Source organism: Phascolarctos cinereus, unplaced genomic scaffold (genome assembly GCF_003287225.1).
Source record: "Phascolarctos cinereus isolate Bilbo 61053 unplaced genomic scaffold, phaCin_HiC Scaffold_3;HRSCAF=262, whole genome shotgun sequence".
In the NCBI taxonomy this organism is placed as follows: Eukaryota; Metazoa; Chordata; class Mammalia; order Diprotodontia; family Phascolarctidae; genus Phascolarctos; species Phascolarctos cinereus.
The window spans coordinates 227850574-227877998 of NW_027555736.1; the positions used below are offsets into that span (position 1 = coordinate 227850574).

Below are 27425 nucleotides of genomic sequence, written 5' to 3' on the forward strand. Positions count from 1 at the left end.
CTCATCTGTAAAAAGTGAGCTAGAGAAGGAAACGTCAAACCATCCAGTACCTCTGCGAAGAAAACCCCAAATGGGGTCACAAAGAGTCAGACACGGCAGAAAATGACTGAACAGCTGTCTAAACTAAATCTCTCTTCACATGCTCAAGTCTGTTTCCTTAAGTCTTAAGTGAAGCAACCGCTATACCACAAAAGAGCGGCTATATCTACACCTGGTATGGTATCTCTTAAAGACTTTTCTTAATTTTGCAGGTGGTTATAGGGGGTACCCCAAAACCCCAAATGGAGTCACGAAGAGTTGCATACAATTGAAAAATGACTGAACGTGTGTGTGTGTGTGTGTGTGTGTGTGTGTGTGTGTGTGTGTGTGTGTGTGAGCAGGCTGTTAGGATCGTAGACAGGGAGATGGAAGAGACCTTAGAAAGGCCATGTAGTCCCCTCCTCTGGTTTTACAGAAGAGGGTAAGTAACTTGCCCAGGGTTCACAGGTAATAAACACCAGGGACTAGAACAACACAGCAACAAAGATCTGAGAGTAATGATGAAGTAATTGAAGTGAAGAAATCATGTAAGAATAACGATGCCTTTAGAAATGATAAAAGAAATAGTATCGGAGAAACCTGATGAGACTTGAACTGATGCAGATGGAAGTGACCAGAGCCAAGAGCACATTTTATACAGTAACAACATTGTGAAGACAAATAACTTTGAAAAATGGAAGAACTCAGCTCAGTGCAAAAACTAGTCATGATTCCAGAGATCTGCTGATGAAGAACACTACCCATCTTCAGACAGAGAGGTGATGGACTCGAGATGGAGAATGAGATGAACATTTTAACCTGGCCAATGTGGGAATTCATTTTGCTTGATTGTGAATATTTCTTACGAGGGTTTTTCTTTGTCTATTTTTAAAGGAGAGATGTGGGAAGGAGAAAAAATAAATGCTTATTAATTGAAAAAAAAATTAAGGATCAAGGATTTGGATACAGATTCTCTGACTCCAGAACCTGTGCCCTTTCCACTGTACTACACTGTCTCCTCAGAGGAAGAAAGTCCCTTTATTAGTATTAGAAAGGGTATAGTTTTCCAGCAAAGAGGCACTAAATGGTAGGATCTGCTCTTCCCAAAGATGCTCCTGGCCAATTTCTCTGGGCTGGGCCCCAGAGTAGGTTTCAAAGGGTAGGGAATACATTACATCATGGAAATAACTGTAATTTTCATGACAGAGGAAAGGAAAGAGAGGAAAGGAAAGGAAAGAGAGGAAAGGAAAGGAAAGGGAAAAGCCCTAGGTTAGACTGTGTGTGTTGGAGTGTAGTTACCTTGAATTTCAAGTACATCTCCAGGCTGCTTTCTGTTTTCTCTCAGGGAGTAATTGGACCCATAGAGTCTAGAGTTTTCAAACTGGAAAAGACCTTAGAGGTCATCTAGCTCAGCTCCCTCATTCTACAGGTGAGGAAAATGAGGCTCTGAAAAAGTTGAGTGACTTCTCTAATATCACACATTAAATAATCAGCAGAGATGGGACTAGAACCTAGGGCCTCTGATTTCAAATCCACTTCACTGCCCCCAGTTGCCTCCTGCTTCATTCTGAGGTCAGACCTGGGCAAAGGTAGAACGAGAGAGATTTTAGATCTTTATTTTAAGGTCTGGCAGCAAGTTAGTGGTAGAGATGGGAGACTGTGTCGCCCTCCCTCTCACCACTAGGGGAGTGAGAAAAGGCAGAATGATAATGATATCGGACTTTATTACAGTTATCCTTTCCACATAGCTGGGGCTAGGGGCTCGGCAGCCCCCCACACACCTTGCCCTCATCAGGAAAATCTACTTTAAAAAATTTTTGGCCCTCCCTTCATGCCAGAGAAGAAGTCTGAATTATTATGGTATTAAAAGATAAAATGTTGATATTATATAATACTATATGTACATTTTATGCATTTCTGACTTTCTAAACTTGTGTTGTCTGTGGCTTCTGAAAAACTCCCAGAAAATTCCCATTTTATTTCTTATACCAACCCATCATAAATCGAAACCACAATGGGAAAAAATCAGAATGTGGAGGAGATAACTGTATACAGCAGGTACCAAGGGACAGGACTAACACCTATGTCCTAATCCCATAGGTTTGGGTAGAGATGCAAGATTATGTACTTTGTAGATCAGAACCATCGCTTGACCTGAAATACAACCAAATACATAATATGCCAAAAAATGTCATGTCCCCAGAGGAGGTGAAACAAATATAAAAATGGTATTTGAAAGGAAGACGAGGGCAGCACTTGAACCTTTTTTTTTTTAGGCAATTGAGGTTAAGTGACTTGCCCAAGGTCACACAGCTAGTAAGTAACTAGTGTTTGGTTCTGAACTCAGGTCCTCCTGACTTTAGGGCCAGTGCCCTATCCACTGCACCACCTAGCTGCCCCTTGCCTTTTCCTGACCTTGAGTAGGTCCTTGTTCCATAATGGGAGTGCGATGGTGGCCGTGGAAACTGATCTGTGAATTAGGAAGGCAAAAACTCCATTGGCTGTCTCTTGACTCAAGGATAAAATACACCCTTCCATTTGCCACGTAAAACCCTTCACAACCTGGCTTCAATCTATCCTTCCAGGCTACACGTTCTCCCCCTCACATACTTCATGTTCCAGCCAAATTTGTCCCCTTGATGTTTCCATCTCACATCGCTATGCCTTTCATTAGCTTCTCCTGCTGCCTGCATGTACTCTTCATCTCTTTCTCATAGACTCCCTAGCCTCCTTCAAGGCTCATTTCAAATAGCCACCTCCTACAGGAAGCCTATCTGATGTTCTTAATTGTTAGGGCATTCTGGAAATAACTTTGTATATATTTTGGATTTAATTTTCCATGTGCATGTTTTTTTTGCCTTCCCCCAACCCTTAATAGGATGGAAGTTCCTAAAGGAAAGACATGTTTTGTTTTGGTCTTTATATTTCCAGAGACTAGCATAGTAAACACTTAATAAATGCTTATTAAGTGAATGAACAAAGCTGTCTCTAACAGCCCTAAAAGAGAGCACCAGCCCCTTGAGTGCTCTCAGACTGCCTGTTGGCAGCATATGAAATTTAAGAAAGCCTACATCTTTGGGCTTCTTGTTATCCTGTGATTGTAAGCCAAATGCTTTGTAAGGATGGGGTGCATTGGGCTGGACTGAAAGCTGCCTGAGGGCTAAAGCCCAGAATACACCGAAGGACTGCTTGGTGATGACCCTATGTCACAAAATCAGTAACAGCTGCATTCTCAACCACACTTTCTGAAACCCTTCCTATTCCCTCTGGCATTTCTATGCCACAGCTTATAGGACCCCAACGGGTAACACCCAGCCCAGAGAAGACATTCTATCCCCAATACCAAAGGATCTTAGAGGGGATATGCAGGCTAGGCAAGTAACTGCTAGAAGTGGCTTGTTCCTTGGCTTGTGGCACATCAGGACTGCCAGGCATGTAGGTGACTATGGTACCACCGATCCTGAGCTACAGTGGCACTCCCGTTGCTTAAGACTGGCAGTATTTCCTGACCCTCGTTCCAGAGGCAGCAGGAGCAGATGTGGGTCTGCTATAAACTTGTCATAGGATCATTTTAATAGATCCGTAATCTTTTTTGTGTCGTAGACCCTTTTGGCAGTCTAGCGAAGCCTATGGACCCCTTCCCAGAATAAAGTTTTTAAATGCACAGGAGTGCAAAGGCAATAAATTATATTGAAATTGATATCTATCTATCTATCTATCTATCTATCTATCTATCTATCTATCTATCTATCTATGTATCTATCTATGTATCTATGTATCTATGTATGTATGTATGTATGTATGTATGTATCTATCTATCTATCTATCTATCTATCTATCTATCTATCTATCTATCTATGTATCTATCTATGTATCTATCTATGTATCTATCTATCTATCTATCTATCTATCTATCTATCTATCTATGTATCTATCTATCTATCTTTCTATCTATCTATCTATGTATCTATGTATCTATGTATCCATCTATGTATGTATGTATGTATGTATGTATGTATCTATCTATCTATCTATCTATGTATCTGTCTATCTATGTATCTATCTATCTATGTATCTATCTATCTATCTATCTATCTATCTATCTATCTATCTATCTATCTATGTATCTATCTATCTATCTATCTATCTATCTATCTATCTATCTATCTATCTATCTATCTGTCTATCTATCTGTCTATCTATCTGTCTATGTATCTGTCTATCTATCTATCTATGTATCTATCTATCTATGTATCTATGTATCTATGTATCTATCTATCTATCTATCTATCTATCTATCTATCTGTCAAACACAAAGTCATAGAGCCCTTAAAAAGCTATCCCTGGACCCACTGGGGGTTTATAGGCCTCAGATTAAGAATCCTTGAAATGAAGAAAAGTTAAGATTGTCTTCTCCAGCTGCCTCATTTTCAGATGAGGAAACCAGGCTTGAGAGGTTAAGGTCCAAGGGCACACAGGACCAGAGCTGGAACTCAGGCCATGGCTTCTGACTCCGACTCCAGGGCTCTTCTTAGGATGCCGGGCTCACTCTAGAAGACCCAGCCATCCACCCAACAAGACGAGTCTCTTTTGCGGTTAGATGGGTAGTGGGGTGTCCTAGATTGGGCCCTTCCTCCTCTGACGGAGGAGGGGAGCCCTCTGCTGGGAACTATCATCAGTTTAAGGCAGGATTTCCGGGCACTTTGGTGCACGATGCCTTTGCCAGCTCAGCTATAGCTATGCCTAGAGTCACTCACTCCCTGTGTGACCTTGGTTAAACCTTCTTTGGCCTCACTTTCCTCACCTAGAAAAAGAGGAAGGTTGCAGTAGATGGCTTCTGAGGTCTCTTTCAGCCCCAGATCTATGATCTCATAATTCCATGACTACAATAGAAAGGATGGCTCTTGATTACCCATAATAATAACAATTTCGTTGTCAGTGTTATTGTTACTGTTGTTGAGTCCTTTCAGTCGTGTCTAACTCTTCTTGCCCATTTGGGAGTTTTCTTGGCAAAGATACTGGAGTGGTTTGCCATTTCCTTCTCCAGCTTCATTTTTTACAGAGGAGGAAACTGAGGCAAACAGGTTTAAGTGACTTGCTCAGGGTCACACAGCCAGTAAGTGTCTGAAGCCAGATTTGAACTCAGGAAGATGAGCCATCCTGACATCATCATAGCTAACATTTATATAGTGCTACTATGTGCTAAATTCTTTACAAATATCATCTCATTTGATTCTCACAACAATTTTGGGAGGGAGGTATTATTATTATCTCCATTTTATAGTTGAGGAAATGGGACAAATGGAGGTTGAATGATTTGCCCCGTAATATAAGGTCTGAGATCGGGTTTGAACTCAGGCCCTTCTGTCTCCAGGCCTGGCATTCTAGCCACCCAGCCTGTATTAGCAAATTCTGCTAACTGAGACTACTTGTGAGAGAATGCTGATGGAAATCAGGAAGCCTTGATAATGGGTATGGTGGTGGATGTTGTAGAAAGTGCACCGGATTGGGGTTTGAATCCCACCTGCGTGATCCCTAAGCACATCACAATATTTCTAGGCTTTCTTCCTCATCTTAAAAAAAAAAAGGGAGGGGTTGGACTAGATTAAGGGTTCTTAACCTAGGGTCTCTGAACTTAACTTTTTTGGTAACCATACATATCATATAAATCATATAATTGGGTTTCTTCTTAATCCTCCCTATTTTATGTACAAGGCACGTACCCTGCCCATATTGGTCATGTATGTTCACATGGGCTGGGGAGGGGAATTGATAGCTGTCTCTAGAATTTTAATCACACCTCTTCTAAGGAGGGGATATCATTCTGTTTTGATTCTGACCTGGAGAACTACAGGAGAAGGAGTCAATAGATTGGCTACTTTGTTCTCCTCTACCAGACTAGAATTATATCTTTTTGACCTATTAAATACCTCTGATCTTAGGACATTTTTTTTAAGGTTCAAGCCACTTTCCTGGTCACTATCCCTTAAAGGGGAAGGGATAACACCAGGCTTACACTTGCAGGCTTGACTGTACCAAATGCTAGTTGCATAAAAGACCATCACAAATACTGACTAGAAAGTAAACCCATTTATCCAAGCTAAAAGCAACACTAAATGAAGGAAGTTACATGGATTAAAATACACCAGAAAATACGCAGAATAAATGAACTCTCCCACTGGGAGTGAGATATCTCAGCTCAATGAAGAGAGAAGCCCAGATCTCAGGCAAAGGGTAAATTCCCAGGAGTCACTAAGAAGGCACGCTGAGAGTTAGGGATATGTTGAGGTGCCAGCCACTCATGTCTGCCACTTCCAAGTTTTCCTCCGTCTCCACGGGTCCCTTCCTGAACACAGTCTGGAACAACATGTGTCTCAAAGCAGGAATGAAGGATATCTTTCCTCTCCAAAATTCGCCTGCCAGCTCTACCTCTTACAAAGGACTTGGAGAGCATTCCTTCTAATTACTTCCAATCTGGAACCACACCTAAGCAATATCGCACAAAACACCCCACGTGAAACTTCAGTTACTTATGCATTTTAAATCATTATTCTGAAGAGTCCATAGGTTTCACTGGACTGACAAGTGAGTCCATGATACACACACCCACACACACCCACACACCCACACACCCACCCACCCACACCCACACACACACACAAAGGTTAAGAAACCTAGACTAGATGTTCTCTAAAGTCCTGTCCAGTTCTAAATCTTGTAATCCTCTGATGACAGTTCAGCTGAATGACTGCTTATGAAACAGGAAATAGGGGTGGACTTGGAACCAAAAAGATGACAGAGGTGTCAGAAGACGACTGAGCCTATGCAGATAGGAGCCAACCAGAGACTGTAATCCTCAAAGTTATGGCAGCACTAAGTGGGTGTGGTATGGTGCCCTTAATTACCTAATCTGGAAGTTCCAAATGGTTGGCACATGGACCATAACTCAGATTCCTTAGGAAGGCAGGAGCTCTGGCACTGGACAAGAAGCTGGTTGGAGATTTCAGTTTCCCAGAGTATGGTCATACCATATTCTAGAAGAGACAGACAATCTGCTATAGGGAACCTTGGTCAGCTGGCTGGGTAGGGCAGGCAGCAACTAAGGGAAGGGGGCGAGAAAGAAATGGAGTGGGAAAGGGTAGGAGGATGGTTAATGGACTACACTTGAGAACATCTTTATCTGGGGCCATCAGCAAGAACAGAGCTGATGAGTTCTGGCCCTTTCTGATTTAGGAGCCTCTGGAAATTATATGGCCCACAATGTAGCTGTGAGGCAGAGGCCTGCCACATTTGAGGAAGACATGTCCAAACCTAGTTATTACATCTAAAAGGAGACCCCTGGGAAGGAGGTAGATATGGCAGTGAATTATTTCACTGACCTTGCAGGCCCCACACAGGGGAGATTCACAGGACTGTAGATTTAGACCTGGAAGGGAAGGCCATCTAGGTCACCCTCACTTTGCAGAAGAGGAAACTGAGACCCAGAGATGTTCAGTGATTTGCCCAAGGCAGAGCTTGATTCAGATAGTGGTGGGTCAGGTGGGGTCATCAACCTGACCTTGACAGGTGATATTGCTTCATGCCACCCATGACATGCAGATAAGCATTTATTAAGCACCTACTATGTTAGGCACTGTGCCGAGGGTTACAAGGAAAGGTAAGAACAGTCCCTGCTCTCAAGGAGGCCACAAATTATTGGTGGGAACAACAGGCAAACAACTATAAATGAATAAATATATATACAGAACAAACTGGGGGTAATCTTTCCAATTGGAGATTGGCTATATACCTACTGATTTAAGGCAGAAAGGCCTCTAGGTATCTCTCTCAGAAGGTCTGTGAACCAGCCCTGACACAATATCATCATCAATTACTCAATAAGATTTAAGGCACCTAATTATGTGATAAGCACTATGCTAAGTTTTGAAGATGCAGACATCGAAAATGAAACAGTCCAGGGGAGCTGACATTCTACATGAGCAGGATCTCATTTGATTCTCACAATAACACTGGGAGGTAGATTATATTATCACCCCCATTTTACGAATGGGGAAGCAGGTTAAGTGACTTGCTCAATGCCATGCAGCTGGTAAGTGACTGGTTAAATTTGCACTCAGGTCTTCCTGACTCCAGGCCTGGTGCTCTATCTACTGCGCCACCTAGCTGCCTTGAAGCTCGTTGAGGTGGCATAGCACTGGATGGTCCCAATGGCCATGAAGGTGGCTTGGGCAGGTGCAGTGGAGTGTTTACAGCTTGATTGGACAATCAAAGATGCCAAGGTCATCCACTGCTTCCCAGGCCATGGCCAGTCATCCTGACTTTTGTTTTGCTGATGGACTTTGATGACACTGGAAGAGAGAGTGAGCTGAAGACTTTATGCAACTCTGCCTCACTTAAATCCAATTCACGAAGAAGTTAAGACATCACCGGTGAAGTCTGATCCTCTTCAAGAATGAAAGATCAATAAGAACAAACAAACGAGACGAGGTCAATAAATCCTTATTAAGGATTTATGTGGCAGACACTGTGTTAAGAGCTGGGGATCCAGAGAAAAGCATCCTCCCCCCACCCAACAAAACCCCTACAGTCTCTTGCGTCAAGGAGGTTACATTCCACTAGGAAACTGGCTCTTAGTAATGTCTCCATGCACCCGAATGTTTTGGAAGGGGGGAGTGCATTAGACTATGCTGTAAACTACTTGAACTATTAGTCAGAGAGTAAACCAAAGGCTGAACGGCAATGATGCTGTGTCAGAGGTCATCATCAGCTGTATCCTGGACAACACTTTCTGAGCCCTATACTTTCGGGCGTGCCCATTCTTTCGGGTGTACTGATTTGAGAGGTCCCGAGATACTGACATCAGCCACCATTCTTAGCCTGGACTCTGGGGTACTGTAGTTGCTTCAAATGGCCCAGTGTAGAGATGGATGCAAATCTTTCCCCTAGTCCACCCAACGCAGATCTTTTTTCTAAAAAGAACTTTGCTTATAAAGAACGTGCAGAGAGCAGACCTAATGAGTTTATAGAACTCAGAAATCCTATCTTAAGTATCTATAATATGTCCACAGATGAAGAGTAGATAGCTCTTAATGGGGACAACAAGGCTTTTTTTCCAAACTCAGTCAACTGTTTTCACTAGCCTTTTATTTAGGCTGGTGTCATCTAATGTCATTTAATGTCCCTTCATTGCCCTTTGCTCTAAGTAGAATCATAGAATTAGAATTGGAAGGGAATGTAGAGATCATTAAGCCCAACCCTCTCATTTAACAGATGAGGAAACTGAGGCCCAAAGGGGTAACTTGCCCAAGGTCACAAAGTGACAGTGCCAGGATTTGTGTCCAAGTTATTTTTCCATCTCACCCCCATAAGGGTTTAAGCCTTGTAGCTAGATGCCAAGCTTCCTGGAGATGCCATCTGGCTCATGAGTTACCCCCTACCATGACCTAAAGCTGACTCCCTTTCTTTTCTTTTCTTCCAAAGCTAGCCACCACCCCCAGGTACATAACCCAGAGTGGGAGAACCTGATATTCGATGAGTCCTGCTAATACTGGTCTAGCAGTGGCTCCTCCCGTTTCCTTACATTTTTCAAGATGCTGGTCACACACCAAGAGAAGTACCCACCCAAAGTCCTAGCTGACAGTTTTACAATAGTCACAAATAACTTTTAAAATGTTGTGATGAGAAACACACTAAAAATAATTAACAATAAGGGAACAATTCTCTCTCTTCTCCTTCCTTCTAAAACTATTGAGTGCCCACTATGAGCTGCTCCTCCCAAGGGCACTACTGAGTGCCTTCCCACTCTACCTTTTTCGGTCTAGACATGCGATTTTATTGATGTGGGGAACTTTTGGTTTGGAAACTCATCCTCCAGTGGATTGGCAAGTGTCTGCAGATTAGTCTTCGGCACTAAGACGTTAAATGATTTAGTTGTCCATGGTTATTATGCTGTTACTATGTGTCAGAACAGAACTCGAGCCCAGGTCTTCCTGACTTAGTCACTAAGGTTGGCTCTCTATCCCGCATGCAAGGCATAACACGTGAAAGCCAGAATCAATTGCTTGTCTTTTGTATGCAGGGCTGCTGCTGCTGCTAATTCGGTATAGGGAGGGCTCGTACTTCAGCTTGTATTTTTCAATAATGGGGAAGAATTTACACATAATCATCTATCCTGTCTTGGTCCCTCCCCGCTCTGATCTTTAATAAGTACGTGTAAAATCATAGGATCGAATGTAAAATGGGGATAATAGATTTGGAAATGGAAATGATCTTGAAAGTTATCTATAATAGCTTGCAATTATATGGTGCTTTGAGAGGTTTACGTATGGAGCAGTCTATGATTCTGAAAGGGATTTTTTATTTCTCGGTGCAAAACTAACTCACCTTTAAGGCAGGGGTTCTTAACCTTCTTACAGTTAAGAATAGTATATGTGGACTCCTTTGTCAGTCTGTCAAAGCCTGTGGACCCTTCTCAGGGTTATGTTGGTCTTTTTTTTTTTTCTGCTATGAGCATCAGATTAAATATAAGAGGCAGCCCATGGCACAGTAGATAGGACGATGGGTCTGGAGTAAGGAAGGCCTGAGTTCAAATACACACTCATATACTTACTAGTTGTGTGACCCCGGGCAAGTCACTTAACCCTGCTTGCCTCGATTTCCTCATCTTGTAAAATGAGCTGGAGAAGGAGATGGCAAACCACCCCAGTATCTTTGCCAAGAAAATCCCCAAATGGGGTTACAAAGAGTCAGACAACAATAGAAATGACTGAACAACAACAAAAACCTCCTTTTCAGAAATCTCTGAGGAAAAGCCTGGGGGAAATTTATATAACCCAGCCCAGTTTCCTTAGAGGAAGACCGGACTAGGAAAGACAAACAGAAGTACAGTGCTGCCTCATTTTCTTCATCTGTAAATTAGAGATAATAATAGCGGCTACCTACCAGAGTTAAAATAAGAATATTTGGGATAAAATGAGATAATATTCATAAAATGCTTTACAAACCCTAAAGCACTACATAAATGCTAAACTATTTAAAAATTCATAATGGAAGGAAATGCTGAATTTAATTTAGAGGTTAGTGAAAATAAAGATGTCCCCACCCCACCCCTGGTCTCAGTTAATGGACCCTTTTAATCTATCCATAGACTCCTTCCATGGATCCCAGGAAGGGATTAAAGCCTTTTCTTTTTATCTTTAAATCCCTTAAAAACTTCTTCTTTAAGGAGACTGAACCTAGAAATCCTAGTGTGCTTATCACTGAAATCTAATCAACTAATTTGGTTGGAGTCAAAAGGAAAGAAAGAATTTCTTCAATACTTCAAAAGAATAGCAATTTCATCAGTGTGGGGGTATTCCCAATGACATAGCTCACAACCTGTCTCTCTATGAGTTTCTGCAGTCAGACAAAATTCATTACTTGCTGTCTCTTTCTCTGATGAAGAACCTCCCAGAACCTGGCAAGGCTGTTTTCAGACGCATAATTCAGACATACAGATAAATATGAGGTCTGTATCTGAGGCTTGTTCACTTTACTAGGGCCTGCCTTTTCTTGGGCTCTCTTGGTGCTGCCTAATAATAATGATGAAAATGATGATCGCTAGCATTTATATAGTGCATTAAGGTTTACAGAGCACTTTACCTATGCTACCTTATCTGATTCTCACAGCTGTTCTGGGAGATAGATGCTATTATTATCCCATTTTGTAGATGAAGAAACTGAGGTTAAGAAGTCAAGTGACTTGCTAACTAGTATCTGAGGCAGAATTGGAACTCAGGTCTCCCTGACCCTAAATCCACCCTTCAGTCCACAGCACCACCTATGAGCTGCCTTTGAGAGCCCAGAGTCCCCTTCATACCATAGTGCAGCGACATGAAGTAGGATTTTGGTGGAGAGTTAAATAGATAATGAATTTTAAAACCTCTTTCACTTTTAGCTTGATCAAATCCATGAACTGACTCTAAAGGTCAGGTTCAAAGGTCCCAGATGGGGTGTGTATGGAATGCCCCACCCCCTACGTCCCCCGTTCACTCCCCGGGCACTAGAATCTGCTAATCAGCCTGTGATCTAGTACCACTGAGAGGTCCGCACTGACTCTCACTCCCTGCCTGCTTCTCCTCCCCCTGGCTGACGCCCTCTTGAGAACAATGAGAAAGGTTCATATTCCTGCTGCAGCTGGCTTTGCTGGCCCTGTCCCCAGTAATGGGGAACAGCTGTTGGAGATTTGGGCTCTCAGCTGCTCTCCCATCTCTGGCCAATTGTCTGTCAAGCTCTCTCTGCGAGCTGGATCTCCTGTAGCCCTTGAAGCTGCGGGATGCTTTCCTAGAACCCATCCCAGAGACAGAATGGATAGAGTGCTGAGCTCCAAGTCAGAGAGACCAGAGTTCAAATCCCTAGTTGTGTGACTATGGGCCAGAATGTTAACCTCCCTCCTTTTCAGTTTCTTCATCGGTGAAATGGGGTTAACAACACCTGTATTATCCACCTCATAAGGTTGGGGTGGTTAAAAAAAAATAAATCCAGATGTGATTTTATGAGGAAACTCCCTCCATCAATGAAAATAAGCACTTTTTCTGCATCTTATAATGCTGCCCAGGGGCACTGAGAGGTTAGGTTAGGTGCTTAGATGAGAGGGAGCATTTGAATCCAGCTCTTTCTGAATTTAAGGCAAGCTCTTTATTTGCTAGGCCAGCCTGCAAACAGTGCTTACAGGGAACTAAAAGGTATGTAAGGTGCTTTGCAAACGATAAATCAACCACATAAATGTTCTCGAGAGGGAAAAAAAAAACAGCTGGTCTAGGAGGCATTACTAGGGTTTACTAAGGTAACAATTGCCGGCTGTCTAGTTTTCGAGGAGCGAATGGAACTGGAGCTCCCGCAAGCTCACTGAAGTAGGGGAGTGGGAGAGGCTGGTAGGCCTCGATGTGTTTTGGAACCTGGAGTTTAGGGGAGGTAGGTTATGTTTCATAGGAGTCATTGGATTGGAAGGGGGTGGAGATAGATATACAGGGCCAGGGGTTCCTACTGCTGGTGTTTGGTGGTAAGTTTTGTCCTTTGCCAAGAATAAAAAGGTACCCGTTATTGGCTGGTCTCCCTCCCCACCTTTCCCTCCCTCCCCCCCTTCCCCTCTTCTCTCCCCACTCCCCCCTCACCCCACACCCCCAGACCTAACTTGTGATGTTATTGGTGGAGAGAACCAAATTACAATAGGGAAATTCCCTCTCCCTCTGCACCTGCAATGCAATCTATAACCTTTGGAGGGTAACCTGTTCATACCGAGAAGTTAAGTGATTCAGGGTAGCTACAGAAGAAGCCAGTATGTGCCAGTAGGGATTTGAACCCAGGTTTTCCTGACTCCAAAAATCCACTTTGCAATGATCCCACTGGCTGGGGATTCTGTGAAGAAATAAGTGCCCGTAGGGAGTGGGGGTAGGGAGGAAAAAATACCCAGTGGAGGGGTGGCATCAGCTTTTCACCAATGAATTCCCAAACTGGACCCAGAGGGTTTCCTCCTTCATTTTCTCTATTACCAGCCCTAGACCTCGAGAAAACCTGACCATTTTTTTCTAATTTTCTGGACAGGCAGTGAATCCAACAGAGACAAGGTTGGGATTTACAGAAAGGAAAAAAACCAGCGTTACTAAAAGGATTAAGGGAAAGAGTAAACTTAAGTAAAGCCAGGCACAAAACCCTGAGGTGGTCAAGTTTATATAGGCTAGCTAGAACTGTTTTTCTACTTAACCCTGTCTGAATAGTTGGAGGCTTTTCTCTTTACCTTTGGCCTAGGCCTCCCCTACCAACTCCTTACTTGTTACAAAGCACTTCCTGTAGTTTCTCCTTGGATTTCTTGATCATTATTTGGTTTGGTGCAAATTTCAGAGTTTTTGCTGGAGAAGGGAGTGGGAGGAGGGGCTTGGTTGACCTGCCTTTGTTGAAGTGGCCATCTGTCTGGAAATCCCACCATTTCCCTTTCCTCACCAGATAGAGGGAATGGTAGAGCGTCATCAAAGCCCTTCCACACAACAGAGGAGAACAAGGGATAACTATCAGGGATTGCCATCCTCCACCAAGTGGTAGACCCTCCCACCCGTATGGAGGAGTACATATGTCTGCTGGTAAAGATATTCTGGTTCCCCTTTGGGACAGAATGTGTTTAGAAGGAGAAAATGATTAAAAAGACAAATAATAGAGACCTGCCATTTTCTCACAAGTCTAGTACCCTCTGGCAAAAGTTGGTCAGCGGGGCCTAAAGAGGTAGAGGCTGGTCCCTGTTGAAATATAGCCCTGATGAGGCTTGACATGCTGGAGCTAGCTCAGGATATGTGGGGATTTACCCCTAGACACCTACATGGAACCTGGGGGGTGGGGTACCCTTTTCCTTTGGGATGATTGTGGTCCATGTGGCTTGCCTCTAGTCATGCGGTAACCCCACCTCCAAGATCCTTTTGCCACTGCACCCTTTCCCAAGGCCTGATTTCCCTCCAATCCCAAACCCTGTAGGGGACAGTGTTGAACTCTGTTGGAGGATGGACTATCTTTTCTCCCGGTACTACGGCACCTGGGTAGATTATCTCTGTGCTGCAATTTCAATTGCTGGAGTCTCCCTCAACTAAAATTGTCCCAGGTAAAATGATAATAATAGCTAACATTTATATAGCACTTATTACGTGGCTGGCACTGTGCTAAGCACTTCACAAATATTGTATCATTTTGATCTTCACAACAATCCTGGGAGATAGGTGCTATTATCACCCCCATTTTACAGATGGGGAAACTGAGGTTAAGTGATTCGCCCAGGGACACACAGCTAATAAGTGCGTGAGGCTGTATTTGAACTCAGGTCTTCCTGACTCCCTGCCCTTCACTCTATTCACTGAGCCACCTGGCTGCCCCTAAAAATTCCTGCTAATGCCTCTGAGACATAAAGGGGTCCTGGGGGTGGAGATGTTACTCTCCTTGAGTGAGTCTAAAGATCAAAAGGTCACTTTGTGTTTGGGCCTCACTTTTAATAGCTCTGCCCCTTTAAAATGCAGAAGGTGACGGGCAGGAGAATAGACTTCTTGTATAGAGCCCACCATATAACCGCTTCATGTTGAATGGAGCAATTGCTTGAATCTATATTTCTGCTCCTTACCAGATTTGGCTTGCCTGACCTTTAGGCCAATCCTGATAATTTCATCCTCAGCACTGTTTCTATTCCTATCTGTCTCGTCCTGAGTATTTAATCCAGCTTACTTACTGTCCCTAACTCCCATTTCTGTTACCTCTTCCAGCCTTCTTGTAAATTGACCATTGCTTTGCTATCTCAGATCCCGGTCTCCAATGCTGGACTTCTTCCCCTGGGCAATAGGCAATGATCTGTTCTTGGCAGCCCCTGGCTATTAATTCTAGACTGGCTGAAACCAGCTGTTTAGATGTAGCATTCCATGTACAGACTTGGAGACCAAGGACCAGAAGATTTGGAGCTGAAAGGGACCCTAGAGATATACTAGTGTAATCCCCTTGTTGCATAGATGAAGAAAACCAGGGTCAGAGAAGCGATGTAAATTGTCTAAGATCTCAGCTGTGAAGACAGTGATTATTGAATGATTCATGTGTTTATTTGATTTGGAGAGGTAACTGCCTAGTGTATAGGCAACTGGTCTTGGAGGTCAGGGAGAACTGAGTTCAAGCCCTCCCCCTCACATATAGTGGCTATGTGACCAAGCAAGAAAGGAAACAAATTTTTATTAAATGCCACCCTGCGTGCCAGGGACTGCACTAAGCACTGTACAAATATTACCTTATTTGATTCTCACAACAACCCTGGGAAGTAGATGCTATTATTGTCCCCATTTTACAGATGAGGAAACTGAGGCAGATAGTGGTGAAGTGACTTGTGCACGGTCACATGGTTAGGAAGTATCTGAGACCAGATTTGAATTCAGGCATTCCTGATTCCAGGAACTGGATCTCCTGTACCACCCAGTTGCAGATAGAGATGAAGTGACTTACCCAGGATCACATAGCTAGGAAGTGTCTGAGGCAGGATTTGAACTCTGGTCCTCTCGGTACTCTATCTACTGCACCATGTAGGTTCTTCTTAGCAAATCATTTAATCTCTTAGTGCCCCAGGTTCCCTCCTAAGACTTGTAGAACAGGTGCCAATAGGCATTGGTAAAGGGATTTTACTCACCTGGAGTTCCTTATATTAATCAATTTCAGGTCAAGACCAAAATAACAACAACAGCAACAATAATGATTACGATAATAATTCAGATGCTCCTTGAATGATCCTTCAGTTAACTTTGTGGGCCCTTCATACCATCATTTACCTTGACCATCACCATCACTTTCACCATTTTACCATCACCAGCAGGAAGCTTCCAAAAGGCAAAGGTCCCACTGATTTGGCTTGATCTCTTCATGGCCAGACATAGCATCACACCTTATCCAGTGATGATGGTAGTGGTGGGGGTAAGGTAGGAAGGATGCTGCTTTGTGTCACCATGTTATTCTAGAGAAGTATATATAAGGAATCAGTCTGATATGTAAACATCTATGCTGTCTGTCTCTGCAGGAATACAAACCAGATCAGCCATCCCAGCACTCCCCAGCAGCAGCTGAGGTCATCACCGACCATCCGGCGGTATCCAGCAGTGGTCACTGGCCAGCTGACCTCCAATGCTCTAACTGGAGGGAATGGTCATGACCAGGGTGACTCAGCACACCGGGCAGCACGTGTGGAGCACGGCTCACCCCTCTGGGGTAAGAACTACCCACCTTTGTCCTTCCTGGGACAACCCAAGCTATAGAAGGACTATGATTACCTCCTTTACCTCCCTTATCACTCCCAAATATACATGCCTCTGGGGGCAGGCAGCAACTGGAAAGACACCATTGATCCATAATGTCAAAGGCTTTCAGAACCAAAGAGAGCACAGAGCCTAGAAATAAGGGATGACAGCAAACTACCTTCTGTCTCTTCCTTCTAGTCTTCTCTTGACTCATTTGCTGTCTCCCGTCAGATACTACAGCCAGTAGTTGGGAGCTGAGGCTGATTTCTGGTGGGGGGTAAATGGAGGAGAAAATGGCAGGGATCAGGGAGGAGGTAGGTCAAGAAAGGGGAGATAGATAACTCGTGGAGAGAGATATCTTGTACGCGATTCTCATAGCCCTTAATTTCCGACTTTTACTGTGCATGTGCAGCTATGGTTTGTCGGCTCTCCAGCTGGCAATTAGTTACTTCATTTGGCACCTACAAGGCCATGGATGCTCAGATCTATCAGAAGCTATAAAAGAGGTTAGAAGACAAACCACCCATAGCTCAGAGTCCGATCCATGCTCTGCCTACTGGTGCTCTTGTCTTAATCTAGCTGACTTAAAAACAAACAAACAAACAACTCTTTCTAGATTCAAACTCCTGAGACATACTTGTTAATTTTTTTTTAGGCAATCAGAGTTAAGTGGCTTGCCCTGGGTCACACAGCTAGAAAGTGTCTGAGGCTGGATTTGAACTCAGGTCCTCCTGACTTCAGGGATGGTGCTCTATCCACTGTGCCATCTAGTTCCCCCTCTTGTTTATTTCCATGAATTCCTAGCTTATGATTTCTGAGAACTTTCAACTCCTTGAATTTTATCTAGACTCCCTGGTCACTGTCAACCCAAGGCTCCATTAACCAGTTAATTTGTAATCCTGATAACTATTTAGGAGATGCTGTCTCAGCCTCAGTCTGATTGATGATACCCAGATGCTTCTCGTACCTCAGAGTTACAATAATTAATAATTGCCACCATTTACATTCTTCTTTAAGGTCAAGTCTCATCTAAATTCCCACCTTCTTCAAGAAATCTTTCCCAAGCTTCTTAATTTTAGTGCCTTCCTGCGGAGACTATCCCAAGATTATCCCGTATGAATCTTATTTGTACATGGTTGTTTCTATGTTGTCTCCCCTCATTTTCCCTTTGAGAAAATCGGGCCCAGATTTGCCCAGGGCCACAGCTAGTAAGTGTGTCAGGCGGGAGTCAAACCCAAGCCTTCCAGATTCCAAGGTTATTGATCTGATCCATCAGCTGCTACAGCTGGCTTATGCATGTCATTATTCGTCCTTTGTTCATGAAGAGGACCCGTAACTTCAGGATGGTGGTGTCTTGACTTGCAAGTGAATTGGATTTAAGTGAGGCAGGGCTATGCAAAGGCATCAGCCTCACTCTCTCCTCCAGAGTCACCTGAGTCCAGTGACAAGACATAGGTCAGGACAGCTGGAGGTGACCCTGGATGCAGTGGGAGACCTTGGCCTTCATAAGCTAAGGTCTTTCCTGCATCTCAGTTTGTCTGAGGCAACACTCATTCAGTAGTTAAAGGCTAGGTAAGAATTGAGACAAAATATGGCCTAGTTTGCCTTCACCAAAAGTCAATCTGGGAGGGGAAGTCCCTCAGAGTGAGCTGGAGAAGGAAACGGCAAACCTCTCTGGTATCTTTGTCAAGAAAGCCCCAAATGGAGTCAAGAGGAGTCAGACACGACTGAAAAAAACTGACTGGACTGAATGCGTGTATGCTTTGAAGTGTACTTGAAAGGGTCAGATTAGCAAGGGGAAAATTGTGAGACGTCATCTTGAATGAAACTTCTCATCCTACACAGCATTTTAAGGTTTGAAAGACACTTTACAAATATTTTTCATTTTATCCTCATGATAACCTAGAGAGGTAAGTGCTAGATGCTATTATTCTCCCCATTTTACAGATGAGGAAACTGAGGTGATTATTGCTGTTGGTGTTGAGTTGTTTCAGTTATATCCAACTCTTTGTTGACTCCATTGGGAGTTTCCTTGGCAAAGATGCTAGAGTGGTTTGCCATTTCCTTCTCCAGCTCATTTTACGTACAGATGAGGAACTGAGGCAAACAGGGTTAAGTGACTTGCCCTGGGTGACATAGCTAGTAGGTGTCTCAGGCTAGATTTGAACTCATGAGGATGAGTCTTCCTGATTCTAAGCCCAGTGCTTTAGGTTTAGAGCAGTTAAACGACTCATCTAGGATTTGCATAGCTAGTAAGTGTCTGAGGCAGGATTCGAACTCATGTTCCTAATTTCAAGTCCAATACTCTATCTACTGTGCCAAAACATATGGGGTAGGACACCCATAAACACGAAACTCTTCAGTTTTGGTGTTGTACCACATCGAGGTCCTACATGTAATCATTTTCCCCCTCCTCCAACCTTGTAGAGTTTTGCTGCAGCAGTATCATATACATGGTAGCAAAGGAAATATTGAAGGCATCATTTAGGGGCTGACATCTCATGAGTGAAAATTGTTTTTCTCTGGGCTTTTTGGGGTTAGCCACGGGCAGCCCCATTGTGGGAGGCTGTTGCACTCCTCAGGACTAGTGACTATAAAAGTTGCCATCACACCCACAAAGCCCTGCTGCCCTGTTTTCCTTACTGCTCTAGTAGCAGATATGCCAAGGGCAGCAGGAACGATTAATTTTCAGTGGAAAGTTATGGTAGTTGCCAAAACCCAGGCTCTCATCAAAATGCCAAGTCAGCAGAGTTTGTGATTGCTGGCCACTGTGTTCAGGGGAAGACAGATTTTCGAGGACATTGTTTGTTTACACAGAGGGGAAGACTATAGTGGATATGCTAGTGATTTACATTCATGGGGGGCTGCTGCAGGATAGGTGGGACACACTGTGCAGACCTCAAGCAAAGGGAAGCCAAGTTATACTCATACCTAGACAGGAGTCATCCACCCATACGACCTCCATGAGAAATTTAGTGCACCGGGAGGGTGGACCCTGATGGAACCTTGAAGAAAGATGGAGTTTTGAAGTTGGACCATATGATCCGAGGCGAGAGAGTTGGAGCCTTGAAGTAGGGCCATGTGGTCTGAGGCAAGAGAATCAGAGCCTTGAAACATTCAATCAGTCAATGAGTATTTATTAAGCAGCTGTTGGATTGCCGAGCCGTGTGGTCTGAGGCACGAGAGTCAGCACCTCGATAATAGTAGGAGGCAAAGGACTTACTGCCTCAGTGAGAGAAAAAGGAGAGTGATGGTGATTTAGGGCCTTGACAGGAGAGAGAAAGAAAGGATTTGGAGTCTGTGGAGAGAGATGGGAAGATAGATTTGGAGTGAGAAAGGAAAAGGATTCAAAGCCTCAATGAGAGATGATTGGGTATAGTTAAAGATACCCAAATTCACTGAGACCAAGATAGAAGCCCACAGTCTCCATTATCTTTTTTTTTTTTTGGTTTGTTTTTTTGGTGAGGCAGTTGGGGTTAAGTGACTTGCCCAGGGTCAAACAGCAAAGTGTCATGTGTCTAAGGCTGGATTTGAACTCAGATCCTCCTGACTCCAAGGCAGGCGCTCTATCTATTGCACCAGCTAGCTGCCCCTTGTTTGCATTATCTTGATAGAGAATGTCAACTGGATCAAACCAGCCTCTAATCTGTGGATGGTGGGAGCCAAACGGAGCAGGCTAGGGCCAGAAGAGTCAGGAATTAAACTTAAAGTGAGGGAGATAGCTTGCAAGCAAGGAGGGGATCTAGACACGTGCGCCAGGCCATGCCCCTAATGGGGGGACCTGAGGCCGTGAGGAGAGATCTTAATACATACACCAATGGCTACGCAGTGAGCTGTAGCCCTGACAATGAGGGATAACAGCAAGAATGAGACAAGTTCGATTCCTGTCAGGGCCTCGTGACTTCTCTAAAAGTTGAGGGGCTTGTGTATGAGCCCATTCTGCGTGTTTTGTTCCATTAGATTAGTGACTCTAACTTTTGAGCTTTAGGTCTCCTGCACAGGCTGACAAATTGAAGACTCCATCAAAGCACTTTTGTTCATGTGGATTATATCTATCAATATCGATTGCATTCAAAATTAGAACATCTTGGTATTATTCTGAAAACAGTGTTGCCCTTATGGAGTCCCTGAAAAGATCTCAGACCACACTTCAAGAACTTCTGGGTAAGATGAAACTTATACTTGTGATGGCATGAGTAGTTGGCTGACATAAAGTGAGGATGTAGGTCACAGAAACTAGACAAGTTGGAACTGGGAAATAGCGGGAATAGAGTAAGGCCCAGAACAGTGGTAGGAAAAGTAAGAAGCCCACAGTCTCCTTTGGCTCAAGGAGAGAGTTTTGTGTAAAGTTATTGTTGTCGAGTCATTTCAGTCGTGTCCGACTCTTTGTGACCCGTTTGGGGTTTTCTTGGCAAAGAGACTAGAGTGGTTTGCTATTTTCTTCTCCAGCTCATTTTACAGATGAGGAACTGAAACAAATAGGATTAAGTGACTTGCCCAGGGGCACACAGCTAGTAAGTGTCTGAAGCTGGATTTGAACTCATGAACATGTCTTCCTGATTCCAAGCCCGAAGCACCACCTAGCTGCTCTTTTGTGGAGGGGCAAGAATGTAAATGTTCAGGTAGGTGGTACAGTGGATGGAGTGCCATAGCTGGGGTCAGGAAGACCTGAATTCAAATCCAGCCTCAGATACTTACTAGCTATGTGACCCTGGGCACGTCACTTAATCCTGTTTGCCTCAGTTTACTCATCTGTAAAATGAGCTGCAGAAGGGAATGGAAAACTACTCCAGCATCTCTGCCAAGAAAACCCCAAATGGGGTCACAAAGAACTGGGCATGACTGAAACAACTGAACAATAACAAGAATGTAGAAGGAGTTTGGGCTCAGATTGTGGAGGGTCCTTAACATAGAGCTAGGCAGTGTGTAATTTTAAAAGTTTTTATTGTTTTCTGTTTCTTACATTGACATAGTTATCCCAAGTATCCCTCATCCTTCCCCTCCCAGAGAACCATACCATATGACAAATAGAAATTTTTTCAGAGAGGAAAAAATAAAAGTAAGCAACATTAACATTGAACATTGAAGTCAGCACAACATTGAACAAGTTAGAAAACAGGTGCATTGTGTGAACACTTGTGGCTGTCCTCACCTCCACAAAGGGGCTGTCCTCGCCTTCCACAAATGAGGGTGTCTCCTCATCTCTCTTCCCTTGAGTCCTGATTAATCTTTGGTTTTTGGTCACATTTACTTTTGATTTCTTGGTGTGTAGTTCTTTCAGGGGCAGCTTGTATTTTATTTGGTCACCGAAGGTGTTTAGTCCAAGGATAATATGATCAAAGAGGTGATGTAGGAAGAGCAATCTGGCTCGAGAACAGAACAGCTGGAGGGGAAGGGGGTGGGAGTCAAGGAGACCAGTTAGCAAACTATTGCAATCATTGAGGTATGAGGTAATGAGGGCCCAGACTAGGATGATGGCAGCAGGAATGGAGAGGAAAGATTCCATTAAGACATCCATTCACACAGGATGGTTGATTTCATCCAGGAGGAAAGCAAATTGATTTGATTAAAGTCATTCATACTGAGGCGTAAAGGATTGGCAGACTGAAAAATCTGTCAAAGGTTATACGCCTTTTGAAAGGGAAGCTTTTTCTCTGAGCCAGAAGAACAGTGGTCAGCATCTTGGCACTCTGCTTGGAAGAGGTGGCCAATTCCTGACCTGCACTGTTAGCTTCTCAAGGTCAGGGAGCCTGGGCTTATGTTTTTCTTGGTTTCTTTTGTAGGTCCTACATACATTAGGTATTTAATAAATGCTCGTTGGTACTTTTGTTAATCTACTGCCCCCCTGGCATCTCTAACTGCTTCTGCACTTCTTGAAGGTCTTCATAGAATAGTATTGGGGGTGCTCCACCAGATGCGGAATCAGACAATCTGAGCTTGAATCCTGCCTCTGAAACTTTTACTACCGATAGGACCTTGACAAGTCAATTCATTTGTCAGGGGCCCAGCTTCCTCATCTATAAAATAAAGGCAGGTCTATCTTCTACTCCCCTTTCACCAAGCCCCCACCTCCTTCCATTCTTCCAGTCTCCCAGGCTTATCATCTTGCATTTTCCTTGACTTCTCCCTTTTCCTTCTCCCCACATAACTAGTCATTTGCCAAATATTGCTGGTTTGGCTATATCTGTGACATTTCTTGCACCTGACCTCTCTTTGCTCATACACCTACTACCTTAGTTCAGGCCCTGATCACCTATCACCTAGATTATTTATTTATGTTATTTTTTAATTTATGGAATGAAACAAGCATTTGTGTAACATAGTATAATAAAAAAGATGATTGCACATGAAACTGCAAATTGATTATGTACCATTTACTGTTCCTTTTAAATATGTAATTATATAAATTTCTTTTTTTTCTTCCCTCCCTCCCCTCCCTCCACTTCAGAGATGGCCATTATTAGACACAAATACATACACACACACACACACACACACACACACATACACACACTTATATAATGTATATATATAAATTATATACATACAAATATACATACATTATATACATGCTTCTGTTTACCAATTCTTTCTCTGGATGCAGATAGTGTCTTTCTTCATATGTTCTTTATAGTTAATTTGGGTATTTGTAATAGTCAAAATAACTTATTCACTCAAAGTCATTCTTAAAACAACATTGCTGTTACTGTATACAATATTCTCTTGATTCTGCTCATTTCCCTCCTCATTATTTCATGCAAATCTTTCCATGTTTTTCTAAGATCATCGAGCTCATCATTTTTTACAATGCTGTAGTATTCCATCACAATCACATACCACAACTTATTCAGCCATTCCCAATTGATGGGCATCCCTGCACTGTCCAGTTCTTTGCCACCACAAAGAGAGCTGCTTTAACATTTCCTTTTTCCCTAATCATCTTTGGAAATGGACCAAGTATTGGTATTACTGGGTCAAAGGGTATAGGCAGTTTAATAACTCTTTGGGCTCTCACCTAGATTATTGCAAAGGTTACCTAATGCGTCTCCCTGCCTCAAATCTCTTCCTACTTTGACCCATCCTACACATTGCTGTCCAAGTGATTTTACTTAAGCATAGATCTGACCATATAACTCCCCTACTCAGTCAAATCCAGGGGCTCCCTATTACTTCTAGAAGCAAATAACAGGTCATCCCAAAAGTCTTAGTGCAGTTTTAAGAGACTAGGGCTTAAAATGGCACTGAGAATTTTGGGACATCTTCTGTTTGGCTTTAAAGCCCTTGCTCCATCCTCTCCTTCCAGCCTCATTGGCTCCCAAACTCTGCAATATAGTCAGACGGCCTTCTTTGTGTTCCTCACATACAACAAACCTCGCCTTTGTACCGGCTCTCCCACATGCCTGGAATGAACTCCCTCCTTACCTCTATCTCATAAACTGTCTCTCATTCTTCAAGATGCAGCTGGAGCACTGCTGCTATTATTTAATCATTTGCAGTCATGTTCAACTCCTCATGACCGTGTCTGGGGTTTTCTTGGCAAAAATACTGGAGTGGTTTGCCTTTTCCTCCTTCAGCTCATTATACAGATGAAAAAACCAAGGCAAGCAGGATTAAGTGACTTGCCTAGGATCGCATAGCTAGTAAGTGTATGAGGCCAGATTTAAACTCAGGTCTTCCTGACTCCAGGCCTGGCACTCTATGCACTGTGCCACCCAGCTGTCCTAGCTAGAACATTATCTTCTTGGTCAAGACTTTCCTTATACCCTCAACAATCTAGTGTCCTCCCTCCCAGACTACATTGTCTTTAATTACTTTGTGTTTATTTGTTTTTATTCTCTTTGTCATTCTTCCGTGTATGTCATTATCATCTCCCTGTTAGAACGTAAGGTCCTTGTCAGTAGAGATTGCTTCATTGGTGGTGTTAATATTTGTAGCACCTAGGATAGTTCCCAGCTTCATAAATACTCACCAGACAGAGTCAGGTAGCCCTTGTTTCAAATACAGTTATCTGATGTTTAGGTGAGCCTGGGTAAGTCACAAATGTTCCCTAAGCCTCAGTTTCCCCATCTGTAAAATAGGGATATAGTGCCTGTAGAACTGATGTCACTGCATCATGTACTGAAATCATGTATTACTGGATGGACCTGTAAATTATTTTGGAAAGGGAAACTCCCTCTACCAACGCAGATGAACTGATTTGCAACTTATATCCTTCAAACTACTCCAGTATCTTTGCCAAGAAAACCCCAAAGTCAGATATGACTGAAAAGACCTAACAACAAAATACTTAAAAAGTCACCTGGAGGGCACCAATCTTGGAGTCAAGAGGACCGAAATTCAACTCCAGCCTCAGGTACTAGCTGTGTGACCCTTGGCAAGTCACTTAACACTAATTGCCAGAAAGAAAGAAAGAAAGAAAGAAAGAAAGAAAGAAAGAAAGAAAGAAAGAAAGAAAGAAAGAAAGAAAGAGAGAAAGAGAAGAGAGAAATAAAGAAAGAAAGAAAGAAAGAAAGAAAGAAAGAAAGAAAGAAAGAAGGGAGGGAGGAAAGAAAAAAGAAAGAAAGAAAGAAAGAAAGAAAGGAGGGAGGAAAGAAAAAAGAAAGAAAGAAAGAAAGAAAGAAAGAGAGAAAGAGAAGAGAGAAATAATAAATAAAGAAAGAAAGAAAGAAAGAAAGAAAGAAAGAAAGAAGGGAGGGAGGAAAGAAAAAAAAAGAAAGAAAGAAAGAAAGAAAGAAAGAAAGAAAGAAAGAAGGGAGGGAGGAAAGAAAAAAAAAAGAAAGAAAGAAAGAAAGAAAGAAAGAAAGAAAGAAAGAAAGAAAGAAAGAAAGAAAGAAAGAAAGAAAGTCACTTAGAGGCACTGAGAGGTTGCAACCAGCAGCCACTTTGTGTCAGAGGCAAAAGCTGAATCCAGATTGTCTTGGATTGACTTAGGTCAGCTCTCTACCCACTGGGCCAAGGTGGCTCTTGAATTAATGTCCACCTGTCAGTTACTATGATGAGGATTTTCTAATCCTTTGATTCTGTAATATCTCAATACAGGGCTCAATCTGACTGAGAAAATCAGGAAGATCAAGATTGTCTTCACCCCAACCATCTGCAAACAAACCTGTGCCAATGGACGATGTACCAATGATTGCTCCAAAGGCGACACCACCACGCTGTACAGTCAGGGAGGCCACGGTCATGACCCCAAATCTGGCTTCCGCATCTGTGAGTCACACCAGCTCCTGTCTCCTCTATATCCACTGTTGGAAAGCCTCCTCGGGGTTATACCAGAGTTAGGGAGAGGTGAATGGAGAGAGGAAGGGAGAAGGAAGAGTTTTCCCTTTCAATTTAATTCAACTCTTATTAAGCTCCAACTTTGTACAGAACTAAGCACTTGGGAGGGGAATACGAAGTTTAAATAAGGTGCTGTCTTTTACCCTTATGAAGTTTGTATAGTTTATATAATTACAATGAGCTGGAGAAGGAAATGGCAAACCACTCCAGGATCTTTGCCAAGAAAATCCCAAATGGGGTCACGAAGAGTTGCACATGACTGAAAATGACTGAACAACCCCAAAAAATTAATATTATAATTTGTAACTATATTAATATCATAGGTAATGTTAAAATGATAATTTATATCATCATATGTTCATGTAATGGTGTTTCTCGTATTCGACAGTGAGGGAAATAGAATGATTGTGCAGATAGCTGTCATACAAAATGACAAACATGTGTCTAGAGAGGCCTGAAACAAAGTGCTTTGTGAGGTTTACATGGTAGGGTTCAAGAGAGCAAAAGTTATTGACTTGTGGAATCAGGGAAGGCTTTGTGGAAGTCATGATATTTGTTCTGGGCTTTAAAGAATGGATAGAATTTCAGGCAGGCAACTAGGTGGCTTAGTGGATAAAGCACTGGGCCTGGAGTCAGGAAGACTCAGCCACTTAATAGCTGTGTGACCCTGCGCAAGTCACTTAACTTTGCCTCTGTTTCCTCATCTGTAAAATAGGAATAATAATACCATCTACCTCCCAGGGTTGTTGCGAGGATCAGATGAGATAATAATTGTAAAATGCTTAGCACAGTGCCTCGCACATAGTAAGCATTATATATTAGCTGTTATTATTATTAAATAATAATTGCACAGTGCCTGGCACATAGTAAATATTATATAAATGTTAGCTATTATTATATTTGTTGTTGTTGTTCAGTTTTTTCAGTCTTGTTTGACTCCTCATGACCCCATTTGGGGTTTTCTTGATAAAGATAGTAGCGTGGTATGCCATTTCCTTCTTCAGCTCATTTTATAGATGAGGAAACTGAGGTAAACAAGGTGAAGTGATTGCCCAAGGTCACACAGCTAATAAGAGTCTGAGGCTGGATTTGAACTCAAAAAGATGAATCTTCCTGACTCTAGGCCTGGCACTCTATCCACTGAGTCACCTAGCTGCCTTGTAATAATAATAATAATTATTATTATTATGTAATAATTGTAAAATGCTTAGCATGATGTCTGGCATAGAGTAAGTTTTTATAAATGTTAGTTATTATTTTATTATTATCAATTATTCTTCTTCTTAAAGGCTATACCAAGGGTTCCAAGGCCACTATGTCCTTTTGCCACACCCCTCCCCAAGCGTTTTGCTT

The 27425-nt window shown here is 42.8% G+C and overlaps 1 protein-coding gene across 1 annotated transcript in view; it reads left to right on the forward strand.

Moving 5' to 3' along the window:
* LTBP2 (latent transforming growth factor beta binding protein 2) overlaps positions 1 to 27425 on the forward strand; it is a 191518-nt gene that overhangs the window by 60434 nt on the left and 103659 nt on the right. Inside the window, 2 exon segments of the mRNA XM_020986296.2 lie at positions 16577 to 16764; positions 25833 to 26003. Of these exon segments, the coding sequence (XP_020841955.1) occupies positions 16577 to 16764; positions 25833 to 26003 (359 nt within the window).